This window comes from Podarcis cretensis (assembly GCF_951804945.1).
Source record: "Podarcis cretensis genome assembly, chromosome: 7".
NCBI classification, from domain to species: domain Eukaryota; kingdom Metazoa; phylum Chordata; class Lepidosauria; order Squamata; family Lacertidae; genus Podarcis; species Podarcis cretensis.
The window spans coordinates 49289596-49308325 of NC_137176.1; the positions used below are offsets into that span (position 1 = coordinate 49289596).

An 18730-nucleotide genomic window follows, 5' to 3' on the forward strand; every position below is an offset into this window, starting at 1 on the left:
TACATATATATATAGCCTGTAAATTACTCTCTGGCTATCATCCCCCCTTCAACTCCCACTGTTTACTGTGAACGGCATGTCAAATGACCTATTTGCTATCATAAAGGTTAACAGAAAGAGCAAGGAAACTGATTCCATCCCAGTACAATTCATGATGTTCTTTCAAAACACAATTTGCTTCCTTACCCTCCAGTTTGCACGAAAAAAGCTCTTGGACGGATGACGCTTTTGCATAATACACAGGCTGGAGAAATTGTTTCATTTCTAAATATGGAGTCAATTTGTATTGCTTCTGGCAGGCCACCATCACTGGGGAAAACCGAGAAAGAGAGCGAGAGAAGAGGGGAACCTAGGAAATTAGCCTTTGCTTAAAATATTGGGGATGGCGAGTACACGTAAGCTCTCGCCGGTGCGCAGAGAATATTACTTTCCCCTTTGTAAATCTCAAGATACCCAATTAAAGTAAACTTCCAACATGCAAACAGTCGTCCTGCTAAATTTGCCAGAGATAAAGTGTCACATCATCAGCCAGGATAACTTTGTACCAGGCGGCAGAAGACTGTGACAAAACCTCTAATTATCTGATTAGGCTGCAAGAAAGAAGAGGACTCCTCTGCTCTATTGAATTTAGCATACGGCTGATGTAGTGCCTGCAATATTGGACGGCCTGTATTCCTCCCTCACTCTCATAAATAGGAGAGGGAAAGCAGACGGGCAAGAGATGGGCTTATCAATTATTAATGCCCACCCCACCCCAATAACACGGATGCTTTCCTTATGGTACTCTAAATAAAAACATGCCGCAGATTGCACAGGGGTGTGTGAAAGCAGGATGGGCGTCTTTCTCTGCCCTGGTCTTTTGACATGCTTTGAAGTCTCAGCACTCTTCCCTTCCCTCCCTCTCTTTCAGAGCAGTGAAAAAAAGGAGAGTTAGGGAAATTCATCAGAGAATGATAGGATGCGGAAAGAGATGCCATGCATAATTTTATAAACCCGAAAGAAAGGGGGAAAGAACGAGAAAGTCAGGAAATGTGGAAAGTACCTGAAGATTAATGAGCTTCCATCTGGGAAGTGGAGATAGCTGTGCCAAAGAAAAGCTGAAGTAGCTTAGTTGGAAGGGGAGTGTGTATCTTGGACGCGATGTGGCTTCGAGTACCCAGAGCAGAATAGGGGATTATTTCCCCCCAAAGTTATGAGCGCTCTTTCGGATGTAAGAACACAAGAAGAGCCTGCTGGCCCAACATCCTATGCTTCACAATGGTCAACCAGGTGCCTGCGAGAAACCTGCAAAAAGAAACTGAGCAGAAGAGCCCTCTGCCCTCCTGAGTTTTCCAGCAACTGCTATTCAGAAACGTTGCTGCCTCCAACTGTGGAGTCAAAGCAGAGCCATCATGGGCCTTCAATAGCCTTATCCTCCAAGAATTTGTCTGATCCTCTTTTCAAGCCATCTAAGTTGGTGGTCATTACTGCCTTCTGTGAGAATGAGTCCCACCGTGTGTTGAGCTGTGTTACATTTAGATCTTCTTTTCCTGAGGGTTTGGGGTTTGTTACATTACAGTGGTACCTCGGGTTAAGCACTTAATTCATTCCGGAGGTCCGTTCTTAACCTGAAACTGTTCTTAACCTGAGGTACCACTTTAGCTAATGGGGCCTCCTGCTGCCGCCCGATTTCTGTTCTCATCCTGAAGCAAAGTTCTTAACCTGAGGTACTATTTCTGGGTTAGTGGAGTCTGCAACCTGAAGCGCCTGTAATCTGAAGCATCTGTAACTCGAGGTACCACTGTATTTTAAAAGACCAGAGCAAATCTTAGATGCACAGCTGCCAAACCCAAATCACAGAATTTCAGTACTTTTATTTCAAACCCAGGTTTGCTCCAACTATTCAAAGGCACGAGAAACCTCTGGAGAGAAGGGGGAATTGTTGTTTGGTTTGGTTTGGTTCTTGTTCTTGTTTTTATTATGTCTTTTGTGTTTTTAATCTTGTATTTTCATGCCGTGGACTGCCCTGAGATCTATGGATAAAGGGCTGTATACAAATTTAATCAATCAATCAAACAAACAAACAAACCCCAAGCCAATCGCACAGCTGAGTTTGTATTTTCTCTGCCACAGGGGGACCTGACTTGCCTCTCATACACAATGCTCCTTACCTAGACTAGAGAGCCAGAGGGTAGTCAATGTCTGCCATCACCATGCAGTGACTGGATGGTGACCTTACTGACAGCAGAGGCAGGCAGCAGCACTCTGTAAGCATGTTGCTGGCTGGAAATCTTACATTTCAGAGCATCTTACATGAGCATGGGTTGATGATATTATCAGCCAATGCTGGAAACTGATCGCTGTTCATCATCATCAGCACTGCCTGTGTTGCACCTCCTTCCTCTTGCCCCTTGGCTGCCGCTCACTTCTAGCAGCCAAACTTCCCATTGTCTCCGAAGGCTCTCTTAGAAGCCTGGAGCCAAGAGTCAAACAGCCCAACAGCTAGGAGTCGGATTGCTGGGTTTGCCTCTGAAGTTTGCCTCAGTCATGTCTCGTCTATAAACCAAGAGCTTAGAGTAGCTGGCTGAGGTACAAGTCCTTGGCATGAAGAGATGATGTGCATCCTCTTTCCAAGAAGCAAGGTCTCTCTGGCAGCCTCAGAGTAGGGAGTGATGCTGCTTTCAAATTATGAATATGCATATTGGACATGCCGAATTGGCTCATGCCTCATTTGTGCAGGTATTTAAATCTTACAGGTGATATTACAGTAGAATTCACATCAAATCCTGTACCTCGGAAGCAATTACAATCCAAACACTGCACTTCTTTTTCTACCTGAGTCGGGGCTATTTATGTGTGCATCTGTGTGTCTACACACAAGCACACACATAGACATATACAGCACACATGCAGCAGGGTAGGAGCCATCAGATACAAAAAACCCTGACAGCCTAATTTTCTTACTAGAGTTAGAAAAAGACCAGTCAATAATACTTTCAGTCCATCTGGTACTGTGCATGCAAAAGACCATAATGGAAAAGCACTCTACGTCTTGCCACAAACTGTAATAAAGAAAAGAAATAGAGACTTTGTCAATGGCAATTTCAGTGAAAGCTTTCCCTGATCAGGTCGCTATAGTACTGTGCATTTATCTCCACTGCAGGAACAACAGAGTCAAGGTTCAGTGCAAATTCTCTTACAGTGCGAGGTGCCCCATCATTAAGCACAAATCTGGCCCTAAAGGGACTATCCCTTCCAGAAGGGAGAGGCAATTTAGTGTCAATAATATATCAGGCTCCAATTAGTAGAGCAGCCATCAATTGTGTTGAATTATGTATCATATTGATGCAAAATGTTGACCACCAGGGAACAGGATGACATTAACAATCTTGTTTCGCCAAGGGCCTCAGGCCCAGCTCCTTCATAAAGAGACAATACTGAATCTTCTGGTTCCAAACCATCTGCTTCCAAAATTGTCCATTACATACTGTTGCTGTCATGTGTATATATTTTGGCAAATTGTGTTACTAAATGGAAGCAACACTCCCTTCATACAGTTCTTCAGATAATTATCAGCTTAACAACGAAGTAGTTAGGAATTAGTATGCAACTTCTAAATCTACACTAATGGGAGTTCCTTGGAGAGGGATACACATCCAATGCGTTTCCAGACAGTAATGTCAGGATATAACATAACTATCCTATTTTTCAGGATCATTAACACCCTGCAAATAGCTTTAAGATTATGGTAGGGGGGAAAAACTTCTGCTGCAGAGTCCTTTGTTAAATACAGGATGAAATCCATTTTTTTGTGTTGCTGGTATTGAAGTAGCAGTTTATAATACATTGCTTGATCTAATGATCACCTTTCATGTAAAGTAGGAGACCTTGCGGAGGTGGAGCAGCTGTTCCCAGCATACAAGCTTAGCCTTTGTTGCTCTGTGAATAAGGATCAAACAAACAAGTGATAGGCCACACCTCATGCACATTGTCTACATTTTCATCTCATCCCTCAACAACTGGAATTCAACATAAGAGGACTAGGTAGATGGTGCAGAACTGCAAAACCAGTAGTATCTCAACTGCAGTAGCTGCAAGTGCTTCGTAAAAGTGTTACAACTAGTTTCCAATTGCTCAGTTTTGTGGGGCAAGATTCTGAACCACCCAAAGGAGATTGCCTAGATCAGGGGTAGTCAACCTGGTCCCTACCACCAACTAGTGGGCATTTCAGGATTCTAGGTGGGTGGTAGGGGGTTCTACAGCACAAGCTGAATCCTCTTTCCATTGAGCACTGGTGGGCAGTAAATAAATGTTGCCATCAAGAAAGATGCATTAGTGGGCTGTAGGTATAAAAAGGTTGACTACCCCTGGCCTAGATGGAACTGTGCAGACACATGGTTGATAAAGAAGTGTCACTCTGCTTTCTTCCCTGCACATTAGGCTCGATGGTGAGCTCTTGTGTTTGGTCAGATTCATACCCAGTCTCCCACAACTTGTGTTCAAGCTGTCTCCTTGCCAAATGGGTATCCAGCAGGAGAGTACCTGTTGCCTCCAAGGACCTCAAGGCCGGAAGCATCTGTGGTCTTCCCATCTTATTCTCACAACAACCTGAGGAAGGTTAAGCTGAAGTCACCTGGGGGTCTTTGTGGGTGTAGGTGTTGCATTTGGGGCTCTCCATCCTTAATACAACTCCCTAACAAACTATACCATACTAGCTCCCAACATTACAAAGGCAGCAGATCATTCCAGGTCTTCCACAGACTGGCAAGAGTCTCCCATTACAAAAGAGAGGAATAAAGACTTAATACTAAACTTGCAATATTAGTAAAACCAACAAAAATATCAATAACTATATCCTAAGAATATCATTTTCTTGGATAAAATACTTGTGGATATAAAGTCTTTTTTTCTGGTGGGCATCCAAAAAACATGCTCACTGCTAGCTATTCAGCAGAAATTCACTTATCCAAACTTTTCCAAGCAAGTTCCTTGTTAGAAATGTGCTTCCTGCTGCTAATTATATAAGGTGCTCTGTGAAATTTCTTTTCCAAACACTTCCATTCACTTGTGGACCAATGGTATGCACCCCAAAATTCTTAATTACAAGAAATCTGTACTTCATGAAAATGCAACATTTTAGTGATTCTGGACCAAATCCACTGGGATGTTCTCATGAGCCAGCCTTGCTGAAATGAATGAGAGTTGCAGAAGAGAAGATAGTTGCTCTCTGTGTTCTTCTATTCTAATGCAATTCTCTTTATCCAACCAGCCTACAACAATTTGTTTCTCTTGCAGTCCTTTGCCCTGCCCTGCTCTATCCCAAATAATTAATGTTCTTCAACCAGAATGTATTTTTGTTGTTTTTATCTCACCATTACTTTTGATTTATAGAGCAGGGAGGCAGCTGGACTTTTTTAGAAGCTCACCCTGCAGTACTGAAGATAACAAATGTAATATAATAATCTAACTTCTCAAAGATAGCAGACTGAAGAAAGAGAGTCCTATAGATTTCTCTATCTATAGACACACATGGCACATTAAGGAATTTTTATCTTTGGGTGCAGGCAGGCCTCCAAGAATAATTTTCAAAATTCAACCATTCATTAATCATATTCCTAGGATTCTTCCTTCCCTACACACACACACACACACACACACACACAGAGAGAGAGAGAGAGAGAGAGAGAGAGAATGAGAAAGAGAAAGAAAAAGAGAAAGAAAGAGAAAGAAAAAGAGAAAGGCTTCACATTCATGGGTGGAATACTATTGCTTAGTAACTTGAAGGTAGTTTCATTCAATCTTACTAAATTATACAAACATGAGTTTATTATAGCATAATTTCACAAAAATACACTCTTGGCAAGAATATTAGATATGAAGAAATCAAATGTGAAGTAATTAAAAAAAAATCCCAGTGAGCAAGTGCCAGTGTAATGGGAGGGTGAGTGTTTAATTGAAACTTGAAATAATGTTACATCTGAAAGAGTAAAGCCTATAAATCAGTTGTATTAAAACAGTGACACTTCTTTTATGTTTATAAAAGGCTGCTCCAAGATCCGAGCCCTATAAAGCAAATCTTCATAAACATACAGCAAGAAGAGAAAACAAAAATATAGCCAGGCTTGGTGAGAAAAGATAAGAGCAACATAAAAAGGCACAATATGGAAAAGAATATATTTAAAGAGAAAGAGAAAGATGTTTTTTTTTTTCAAAAGTAAAGATTAATTTATCTGAATTTTCCATAACTGAAAATGCTCTCTCTCTCTCTCTCTCTCTCTCTCTCTCTCTCTCTCTCACACACACACACACACACAAACCCCAACAACACCATATTTTGACAACATAATTGAAATATAGCTGGATCAGAGGAAAGAAAGTTTGGATAGAATCATAAGTAGGAGAAGTCAGACCAAACAAGCAGGGACCAGGATTTAAAGTAAGTTTCTGCATTTAGACAGGAAGAACCAGCTGTATAAATATAAGATGGGGAACACCTGACTTACTAGTAGTACATGTGAAAAGGATCTAGGGGTCTTAGTGGATCACAAGCTTAACATGAGTCAATAGTGTGATGCAGCAGCAAAAAAAGCTAATGCTATTCTAAGTTGCATCAAATGAAGTATAGTGTCCAGATCAAGGGAAGTAATAGTATCACTCCATTCTGCCTTGGTCAGACCACACCTAGAGCACTGTTTCCAGTTCTGGGCACCACAATTTAAGAAGGATATTGACAAGCTGGAACATGTGCAGAGGAGGGCGACCAAGATGATCAAGGGTCTGGAGACCAAGTCTTATGAGAAACAGTTGAGGGAGTTGGCTATGTTTAACCTGGAGAAGAGGAGACTGAGAGGAGATATGATAGCCATCTTCAAATACTGAAAGGACATGAAATAATGTTACATCTGAAAGAGTAAAGCCTATAAATCAGTTGTATTAAAACAGTGACACTTCTTTTATGAACTGGAGGGTAGGACTCAAACCAATGGAGTCAAGTCAAAAAGAAAGGAGATTTTGATTAAACATCAGGAAGAACTTTATGACAGTAAGGGCTGTTCGACAGTGAAAAGGGCTCTCTTGGGAGGTTGTGGGCTCTTCTTCCTTGGTAGATTTTAAGCAGAGGTTGGATAGCCACCTGTTATGGATGCTTTAGCTACTATCCCTGCATTGCAAGGGGGTTGGACTAGATGACCCTTGGGGTCCCTTCCAACTCTACATTTCCATGATTCTAAGGCAAATACCAAGCTTGAAGAGGCTAGGAAGAGAGAAATAAAGGTCAGGACTCTGGAGCATTGACACTTGCATAAGAGACATAACCAAGGCATTTATATACATACAAGCTAATGACCAGCCTGACAGCAACTTCTTCCTGTTTATATGTGAACCTCTAGGATAGAGGTAGGTATCCGTTTTCAAACTGAGGACCATATTCCCAGTCTGAAAATGTCCCCCCCCCCCAATCTGGTTGTTGGGCACTTCCCACTGACTTCCTACTCTCCTTCCTCATGTGTAGCCTTGCACCTTTAGGTTTCCCTTGGGAGGTTGTGGGCTCTTCTTCCATGGTAGTTTTTAAGCAGAGGTTGGATGGGGAAAGCCAGATGGGCGGGGTAGAAATAATAAATTATTATTACTTTAGCTATTAAGGGTGGTTTCCAAATGACATGGAAATGTGCAGTGATAAACGTAACAACTCTAGACTTCACTTCACAGATCCTAGTCAACATGGGGTATGAATAAGCCAAAAAAACCCATCAAACAGCATGTGGACTGATACCAAATGCCAAACAGATCTAGGCAGGTCCCTGAAATTTTTAATCAGTGAAATGAGAAGACATCTTACCTCCCAGATGCCATATATAACCAGTGCTTTTTTTCTTTAAAAAATAATAATGTTTAGGGGTACTCTCATTTTCCTGCTCATATTGAAATACTGCCCCTCAATGAGGCCAAACTTAGATTCACAAAATGTTTAGGGGTATTCGTACCCCTGCGTAAAGGTGGTAAAGGTAAAGGGACCCTTGACAGTTAAGTCCAGTCGCGAACGACTCTGGGGTTGTGGTGCTCATCTCGCTTTACAGGCCGAGAGAGCCAGCGTTTGTCCGCTTCTGCAGAAAGTTTTTCTGGGTCATGTGGCCAGCATGACTAAGCTGCTTCTGGCGAAACCAGAGCAGCACATGGAAACGCCGTTTACCTTCCCGCCAGAGAGGTACCTATTTATCTACTTGCACTGTGTGCTTTCAAACTGCTAGGTTGGCAGGAGCTGGGACCAAACAATGGGAGCTCACCCCGTCATGGGGCCTCGGACTGCCAACCTTCCTATTGGCAAGTCCAAGCGGCACAGTGGTTTAAACCACAGCGCCACTGTATATAACCAACCCTGAAAATCCAAAACAGCGAAGGGCTTTCACTTTGGCCCGCTGCCATGCCCTCCCTTCATCTATCCAGGAAGGCCACTGTAGGAAAACACCGTATGAGGAGAGGAAATGCCCCTGTGGCTCTGGGCAACTGGAAACAACAGAACTTGTTTTTTTCACTGCCAATACTATACAGATATACGAGCTAGGTTCATCTTGCTTATACTACAAAAATTCCCAGGTCGCACAGAACAGCTTTATACCTCCCTGCTATTTCAAGATGAAAACCTAGATGTTACATACTCAGTTGCTAGATTTTGTGCTGCCATGATGGATATTCGTTGAAGGATGGTTTTCGCCACAAACTAGACCCAAAATGCAAGAGCTGTGCTCCTTCACACTCCTTCCCTTATAGTCGCTTTGAACCATTTGTCCTTGTTTCTATCTTTTTAATGTATGATATAATCACCTTTTAATTACTAGTTTTTATCCCTTACCTGTTTTAAGTCTTAAGTGTTCAGTTTATCCATATGTTTTATCTTATGCTGGTCTGTGACTGAAATCAAGTTTAATACTGGTACCCTTTTCTGTTGGGAAGTGCCCCCAAACTAGACAGTAGGGGGTGAATCTTCTCTGTGGAACAAATAGAGAGGCAGAAGCACAAGACAGGAAGGAGAACCATTGGGCATGTTCAGTCAAGTGCACCTTCTATCACCACCTGTAGGGAGAATTCATCCTTCTCAACCACAAGGCTGGCAGTTGGGAAGCCTGTTCTATGCTTTCTTCTATGCTGATTTCTCAAAGCTTCCCGAGGTGTATGACTGACAAGTTTTTTGGCAGCCACTTCCTCCTTTCTGGACACCACACAGGTTTCCTTGTTCCTGAAAATAAGTGTTCCTGCTTGAACAGGCCTGCTGGGTGAGTTCAGGTGGAACGCATTATGTGGAAGGTTCTTACTTTGCAAGAAGGTAGGTGTGAATGAAATCAGGTTTCCTTCCAAGTTAGGGGAAAGATAACTCATTAACTATGGTGAAATGTTTTTGAAGAAGCAACTTCTGACAAGAGAAGATAGAAGATCTTGAAGATTTGAGGATGCAGTTCTTGATTCTGATCAGTATGAAGAGTATTTGGAATAAATACATAATAGGTATGGGCAAATATGAATGCCACCTTTCCCAGGGATATATGTGATTTTGTGCACAGCAGATATACTACTTTCTAAACAGGTACTCTCTTTCTCTATATTATGCTGCTGGAGGGACCATTAGAACTGCTTGGGAAGAGTGCATGGTCATCTTCCTTAGGCTCTGGCAAGTGGGTAAAAAATGATGGCTTTAGTTAATGCTCTTCCCAACAGCATCCATAAATGTCCTCCGTGACATAATATGTAAATAAATGGTGGTGGAAATCAGCACATACAGAGTTTGGAGAACTGAAGAGGGACCTGAATATAGCAGGGAAAAGGAATAATCGGGCTAGCAGCTTTTGAGAGACCATAAGATTAATTCTGGCAGTAATTGTCATGTGAATCTATTCACCATCTTCAGCAGATCAAAGAACAACTCTAGATTCGAGCCTCAATTCATCAACTTGAGGAACGAAAGACATTTCTTTTGGTGGGAATTTGACAGATGCATTAGAGTCCTTGCTGAACCGAGACCTTCACAAAAAGCGAAAGGATCAAAAATGAAATCCACCTGACCGAAGCACTCTTTGCTTATTAAGCTATAGCTACTTTCATTGACAAAGAAGTCTTTCAAGGACTACGAAGAGAGGCCCCGTTCAAAGCCATCAGGTGAGATAGGCAGAGAGATGGTGGGTGGATAGAAAGGCAATGGGGGTGCTGTTTGCTAAATTTGTCAGGTGGATGAATTTTGAAGAATTGGAAGGGGCCACATGGGTCTTCTAGTCCAACTCCCTGCAATGTAGGAGTATTTTTGCTCAACATAGGGATCAAACCCATGACCCTGAGATTAAGAGTCTCATGCTCTACCAACTGAGCTATCCCAGGGATTTGGCTTGCTTCATTCTCCACAAGGTTTTCTCTATACACCAAGGACTACTATCATTTCTTAGCCCTATTGGCATCTCTTAAATCTACTGAGCATGCAACACTTACTGTTATCTGTTAACATGATTTTATTGAAGCCTGCTAAATCTAGATAGCAAGCTGTCTTACATTCCATGTGGAAGAGTTAGCAATGTAGAATCTTCTGGTGAATAAATCCAAACAGCAGTAAGAAGCCATGACAAAAATGCCAAAACAAATGGGGAGGGGGACTAATAAACTTTCACCCTCACCCTACTAACAAGCCTGTAATAGCTGAAACTATGGAAACAGTGGGCTATGCAATGGCTATCTGCCTGTCTGGTTCCAGGATTGTGTTGCCACCATCCAGTGCAATGCAACACTGCCTCTAACTTTGGGCCAGATTATTGATAAAAGGAGAACCACAAATTTGAGGTTTCAGACATAATCTAATTATTGTGACCTATGAAGAAGTATTATAGGATGACCCATAGCTCAGTGGTGTACATGCTTACCATGGAAAAAGGTCCCAGCACCTGTAGCTATAAAAGTGAGTGACAGCTACTAGGACCAGTAAGGAATTCTTTTTAGGTCACTGCCACTCTGGTGGGGCAGCACTGGCCTAGAGGATGGTTGGTCTGTCTTGCCATCATCATCATCATCATCATCATCATCATCAAATTTATTTATACCCATCTGGCTGGATTGCTTCATGCTTTTGTCAAACTAGGGTACTTGGTGCAATAAAAGTGACCAAGTCATTGCTTCTGATAATAAACATTTATACAACAACACATTAATTGTGTCACAGATATGGATTTATGATATTATTCAGTGAGATCACTTAGATTTGAGAAGAGTTACAGGACACCACACACAAATTGTACCTTTTATTTGATGGCTACTTTGGTGCAGTATAAATACTTTGAATGTCTCTCAGGAAGTGAGAGGAGTCTGTATCCCAAACTGATACAGAACTTCGAATGCTTTTTATAATGCATTTGTGTAGTCACTAAACACTGAACAACATTCAATTCTAAACGTGCCACTGTCAGAATCAGGGTTTTTGCTTACTTAACAGCCAGTTTCCCCTCTCCATGTTTATCAGATCTGCAATATGCAATGAGGTAAGGTTTAACTCTCCCCTTCTCTGATTATTGCAGAAATTCCCACAGCAATTAGTGTTAGCAAGTGGGGGGTCCACTCCTAATGGGATCACTTTCCCCATCACTAATTACCATGTGGGAGAAGGGGATTTTCCTTGAGATCATGGCTGGAGCAGGAAGAAAAAAGCTCCCACTTTGCATTATGTGGTCCTGGTAAAAATTAGGGTCCCCCACTGCCACTTGCTATTAAATAAATGAAAGCCATGGCCATGATTGGCAGCTGCATATTTTTCATCACATGTAGTTAGGACATGCAGCCCTATCCTCTTTCATGCTTTACTGATGGGCTAATTCCACTTGCCATCCAGCCTACATAGCAAGAGTAATTTTTCCAATCTGGAGAAAAGGCTACCCAATTTGTCAAGATTCGTGCTTTGCCTCATTTTCCACGTTTCCAGTTTAGTGCGAAAGCATGCAACTGAGACGGTGGGATTGGAAGCACTCTTTTGGACATATTGTTGCTTGTTCATCTGTTACTCTTCTCACCTGACAGGTTTGACAACCAATAAAGAAAACCAGCAACACATTTCTTAGACGACGTGGCGTTCTTTGGTGCTTTTCCCTTTTTACAAAGGAGAAGCCTTTTGGATCTTTGGTTATAAACAGAGAAGCCTCCTGCGCAAGAGTAGGCTGGATTTCAGATGTCTTTAATCAAAACGCAACACTGCAGCAGTGGAACCGAAACATGAAAATAATAACCTGAAGCAGCTGTCTAAAGTGCTTTCGTTCACAATTAGAGCAGCTTGTCCTTCTCCCAAACTGATGCAATCTCAACTTTAAATTAAACATATTTCCATTTAAAAATTTAAAGGAGACTATAAACCTTTTATAAAGCAGACAGAAGATAAGGAAAGACAAAGGAACGGAGCATGTGTGCATGCAGCTGTGTGCGCACATACAGAGCAGCTCAAGATGGAACATTTTAATACTTCTCTTTGCAAAAGGCAGTTAGCTTCAGAGCTAAGCCCCTATTAGCAGAGATGTGGCAGATCTAGATTTGCTTCCCAGCAGCCACCATTCACAATGCTCATTTGGCACACTCCTTTGCAGTGACTGTGTATGTCATCTGTTTTGAGGCAGGTGGTAAGATAATACTGTGGAAGTGGGTAGGAATGGTTCAGCCCTTCATCTTTCCCTGCATGGCTCAGTCCAAAAACAGGATGGTCAAGTCTCCTGTAAAATACCCTCTATGCCCATGAAGTACCTCCCACAGATTCAGGAAAACTGACAGTCTAATTCCTCCCCATGTTATAGGGAAAACAGAAACAAATCAATGCATTGGTTCCTGGAAGATAAAAACTAAAACATTTGTTTCCTGGATTCCCCCCACTGCACGCCAAACAAACAAAACATTAGCAGGAGACAAATGTTGGTGCCTCACCAAACACTGTTACTGGATAACCCTCGCATGTTTTAACAAATCTTCCTCAAGTCTCAGTGAAACAAATAAAATCGTTCACAGTAGCAATGTTTTGGTAGACTTTACCGAATCCACTTTATTTAACATGAAGCATCTACTATCTGCAGTACTTTTAGTTAATTCTGAAAGAGCACACACATGTTAATAACTTGGTAACTGTTAAGATCATCTGTAGTTTGTGTAAGGGTCATCACAGACAGTTCACCACTGAGCTTCCACATCATCTCACATTGCCGAATGCACAGAATTCAGATTTAAAGAAATCAAGTGATATTAAATAAGTTGAATGCTCTGAGACTCCTTAATGTCCTTCCTTGATTGATCTCCTACCCAATCTTCTGGTGTTGACAACATTAATTTAATGAGGTGGCAAATTTTAGAATAAGGTGCAGGAACTAACACCTAACTCTATAACCGTTTCAGAGCATTTTTTTCATTCCAGGTGGACCACTTGCTGGCTTATTTACCACCAATTTCTCTAGCACATTAACACCTGCTAAATCTGCTGTCTATCCTGTCCATATTTTCTAATCCAATGAGTAGTCATGGATAATGTTCACTCTCCACCCGCACATTCATAAAAATTAGGAAATCATAATGTGATTACACACATCCTTGGGATCAATTCTATTCCATTTACAAGGTATTTAATGCATGGTAAAGTATTTTTCTGTGCGCATGTTTTCTTTCCCACCCAATGCAGATACTGTTTTTTGGTGACAATCCCATTTTGTTGCTATTTAGAAAAAGCAGCAATAAAAGGAACCATTACTGCAAAACACATTTCTGCATAAATTTGCAAACGCACCACACACTTACACAATTTACGAAGTGATCTATCATCTCCCTGTATAATTTGCATTTATTAAAGCCAATTCCTTCCACTATCATGGCTCTCCTCTCTTGCCCATGTGCAATTCTATTTTCAATCTCTTGCTTTAAACTGTGCCTCCACCACCCCACTTCATACTTCACTTATATATGATTAGCCTTTTTCATCAAACCAAGAATACTTTCCTCAACGTCTGACTGCAATATTCAGCATACTTGGAATAATTCATTCAGAACTCAGCGCAGCTTACTTCAAAATAAACATTTTTTTAAAAAAAGATTAGAGGCATTCAGACCTACTAGAAATTAAATATCTATCACATGCACACGGACACCCACACATGTAGGCGCATATAAACACACAAATGGAAGCTCTGCTGCCCCGCAGCTATGTAGGCCTTGTGAGTAATTGTCATTAATGCAATACAACTGAGGAAGACCCCAATGATCCATTTATAGGGCTGGGATACAAATAGGTTAATAAAGAATTCTATTTTAAAACCACATTTTCTCCTGTAATTCTGAACTGAAGGGAAACTAGAGAAATTAAGTCCAATTAAATCCACTATTTCTAGTAATATAACTGACAAGAGTGGAAGAGAAAATGAGCCTCCAATAATAGCGAATTAAAATGAAGTCATAAACCTTTCCCAAATCTGTAACTTAGACCAGGAATGGGAATGTCCAGCGTGAAGCCAAATTAGTTCTGCCAGGGGCTTTAATTGGACCCACAGGGTTGTCCCCCCCCTCCAGCCATGCCCATCTTCCCCACATTTGAAGTCACGTATTGCTGCAGCTGCAAAAGAATGACCAGGAGCATTAGAACAGGGGTAGGCAACCTAAGGCCCATGGGCCACAAACGGCCCATGGGGGTTGTTTAACCGGCCCACGAGCTGCCCGCTCGGTGAGTCCTCACGCACTGGGCTAAACTGGCAGAACGCGGCATGGCATGGGGACTCGCTTCTGCGGTGCCGGAAATCGCGTCTGCGCAGACGATGGAAATCACAGGTGTGCGCGCTCACGCGCAATCCGGCCCATGGAGGTAAACCTTGCCAACCCCTCCATTAGAATGTGCTCCCCATTGGGTACCATTCAGCATTTTCTAATATGGGGCCCAATGCAGGCTCTGCTTGGATCCGCTTTACCCGTGAGTTCCCACTTGGGTTTGCATTGGGTGATGAATTTCAATTCAATGCTGAATGCAAGGCCCAACTGGGCCTTTGCAGACATGGGTTGGTTGAACTGGCACTCAGGCAAGCTGCAAAAGAAAAGGGGGAGCTTCCCACCATGTCATGACAACAAAGGAGGAAAAGAAACAATGGGGAGATCAACCTTGATTCTTTCCTTTTAAGTTACATGATGTCATGGTGACACCAACTGAATGGCAGCGTGGCAACATTCAGGATCTGTCCACAAGCTGGATCCTTCACCATCCCCACTACCCTCCGACATAGACCTACTGATTGGCACACTAATTCCCACTTCCCAAAGTCATTCCATTATCATATTGTATCTGTTGAATTCACCAACAATATGTCAGAATTCTGAGCTAATTCAAGGAGGCCTGCCAAAATTTTCAGTTTCCCACTTTCATGGAATCCTCCCTTTGGAGGTCTCTAAACAGGCTTTACAACCAAGTTTTAGCTCCCACGATACCATGTACCTGTGTTTTTATAATACAATTCACATTCATTCCAATGGGGCTTATGTAAGAGATGTGGCCTACTCTTCACATCACTGTAACCATAGCTTAGTACCTCATCTGCTCAGAGATGCATGCTTCCCTACTCAATGCAATGATGGAGACATCTTGGTGCTTGCAAAAGTTTCTGTGCAGAAATGCTCCCTTCACTGTAGTAAATAAGGGGAAGACCTTGTCATGAAGTGACCCCTCTGTCTATTGATTGGTGTCCTCACTTCAACAAGGGGATTACTTCAACAAGGAAGTATTAAAATATTTTTGTTAGCCTTCTGAATGAAATGTTAAGGCTTTTCTGTTAGCATTTCCTGATTTTTTAAAAAATTCCAATTCATGCTCTTCAAGTGGAAAGAAGTTCAATCCAGTCACAAGATCCAAAATTAGCATTTTATTCAGAACATTGGGGTCAGGGGTGTATCATTTATATTCTGGTACATAATACAGAGGCAAAGCTGTTGTCAGACGTCTCTCTGGTTTAAAAGCTCTTTTTAACATACTGTGTAATTGCTTGAGCCATCAGTATCAGGCTATCCCTTGAGTTGTATCTCTCTGTCTTCATTTTGTTTGCTTGTTTTTGGTACAAATTATGTAAAACATTTGTGCTAAGAACTTTTCTCCCTCCCCAAACAAATAAAAACGAAAACAAAATAATTAAAAAAACCCAAACCTTGAGTACTCTAACTACAGCTCAACAATTGAATCAATGTCACTTGTTTGCAACCTGTTTGTAAATACTTTATCCATAACGAAAGATATAAACATGCAAAAACCTGAATCCATAGTCCAAATAATACATACACATGTTCGGAAGTCTCCGCACTTCTCCATAGACTATGCCAATAAAACATTATGTACACATTCCATTTTTTTACAGTGAAGTGGGAAAAAAAGTATTGTAAAATGCTTAAAAAAATGTGTATATGGATTAAGACCAAAATGTGTCTAACATTCTATCATAAGAAAAGAAAATCAGTTCTGCTACAAACTGGTGATATGAAAACTCCCTTTATTTGCAACCAGCTGCATAAGTTTTAGAATTTTAGTGAAAAACCCTATAATCTAAAACTAGAAGTATTGTACATTTTTTTTTTCATTTTCATGGCCTTCTCCCCCCTCCTCCCCCAAATAACAAAATTTCCCCATGAGGTTTTTTTTTTCTTTTTCCAATTTCCTTATTTTAATAAAAGCAATGCAATGTAACAAAAGCATGTTGAAGCATATTGGTGATTGAACTTTCTCCCCACCCCAATGTGGTTTGTCTCATCTTTTCATAAATCAGTACCATTTAAAGCCTTAAACATAAAACTAATTCCAATCTGAAAAAGGTACAAAAAGGCACATAAAATCCCAGTGCTTCTGTACTGTAAAATTCAAGTGTAACTGAGCTCAATTGTTTGTTTTCCTTTTTTTTTCCAAACAGCATTGGATGACTGATATTCCCAGTGAGCCCAAATAGGTTTGCAGCCTATGCCAAAGCCTTCAGCAAGCACTTGTGCTAGTAGACTACAAAGTTAAAGCCTAGCTTCTGTACGCTTGTTGGGAATACCAGTGGAAAGGTTTGTACTTGTCCAAACGCAACATCCAGCCATCGCCTCCTCCGCTCGTCGGGTTCAGTCATCGCCTCCTCCGTACATATCGGCAAGTTTCTTGAAACGTGGGCCCCAATCGTTTAGGTAGTCATAGTCTTGCTCACCACCACTACTCGAAGAGTTGAGGGAGCTCAGTGACCCAGCTGTGGAGCCACTGCCCTCGTAGTCAAAGACTAGAAGGGAGTCGTAAGGAGGGGCTGTAGGGTCATTGTCTGCTGCTTTAAGTCCCTGTAATGAAAGATAGAAAGGAGGGGAAATAATGAAGTGGAGATAGCACCCCTAGGTCATTTCTACACTTGCATTTGAAGGGAAAGGGGACCACCAGGGAAAATGCCATTTCCCTGAACTTGAGTGCCCCCCCCCCCTTGATGAAGAAGAGGAGAATGGAGGCCTTTTTTGAACTATCTGAAAAATCACTATGGTCAAGTGAAATTGCGGGCAGGATTCGAAATAGGAGCAGCAGAAGAATTGCATTAGAGGGATTTCTGTAACAGATAAGAGTTTGATATATAATGCTGCAGAAAATGGTTTGAACAAAAACACTGGCGGTGTGGGTGGGGAGTCAATCCACGAAACAATGTAACTATTTAATTTGAAGTCAATTTGTAAGAATTGGGAAATTCAATAAAAATTGTATTACGAAGAAGAGGAGGAAGGGGGAAGGGAAGCAACTGCAGGTATTAACAAGTTTGTGAACAGCTGGAAGTGTCACCAGGTAATGCGAAACCCTTTGCTTTTGATCATGTAAACACAGCCACAGATACGCCAGCCAACATCAGTAACACAAGCACAAATCCCAGCAGCTCTCAAATTATGCTAATTCAAGCAGCCTGGATCTAGAGATCAAGCAAAACCTATCAAATATTGCAAACTCAGCGTGCAAAGCTCCCATGGTCACCTATTAAATGAAACTGTCAAACAGTCATAACGGGCACGCCCAGGGATTCAAATGAACCTGATCAAATGCTGCATCCAAAGACATGCACAGGAGCAGGAATTTGACAGGCTGGTGCTATTGTGTGGGTTCAGCAATAGAAGCAGATGTGAGAAGATGAGCTCAGGGGGAAGCAGGCTGGGTCAGCAGCAGTCCTAGCACGGATTGAAGTGTTGGAAAGAGCCTCTGTTAGTTACCTCCCACCCCCGCCCTCACCTCCTGTAATCATTGGCATTCATGTGAAGAAAATGCAGTAAATACAGAAGACCATCTCTATCTGCACCGACAGGATTAGGCATCTACTTTCTGTGAGTCTAGATGAAAGGTGCTGGCAAATAAATAGCCCTACTTTTGTATAATGCCATATGGAGGATATCAACTCGAAACATCTGGATCTAATTCATTAGTTTATGCTGTTTAACACAGTGCAATTATATGCATTTTTTTTAATCTATTGTTTCCGATTCCCCACCCCCCCATATAAACTGAAGCAACGTCAAACAAGGGAGAACTCACATTTGTAAGGCACAAACTGAGAAATAGACAAGGTCATCTGGCTAAAGCTCCAAAAGCAAACAGAGAGGCCAACCTCTCTGGCACATTTGTTTTTGAAAGCAAATCACAAATGCAAACTGCTAAGAATTCTGAAAAGCATTATAGCAGCCTCCAACCTCGCGACTTACAGAACGTTTTTACTACAGTTCCCATCAGCTGCAAGCTACATCATTCTGG

At 41.6% G+C, this 18730-nt stretch overlaps 1 protein-coding gene across 1 annotated transcript in view; it reads right to left on the reverse strand.

Moving 5' to 3' along the window:
- Nucleotides 1-15848: 15848 nt before the first annotated feature.
- CDH2 (cadherin 2) overlaps nt 15849-18730 on the reverse strand; it is a 130950-nt gene continuing 128068 nt past the window's right edge. Inside the window, exon 16 of the mRNA XM_079982669.1 lies at nt 15849-17292. Coding sequence (XP_079838795.1) covers nt 17086-17292 — 207 coding nt within the window. The 3' untranslated portion in view covers nt 15849-17085. The remainder of the gene's footprint in view (nt 17293-18730) is intronic.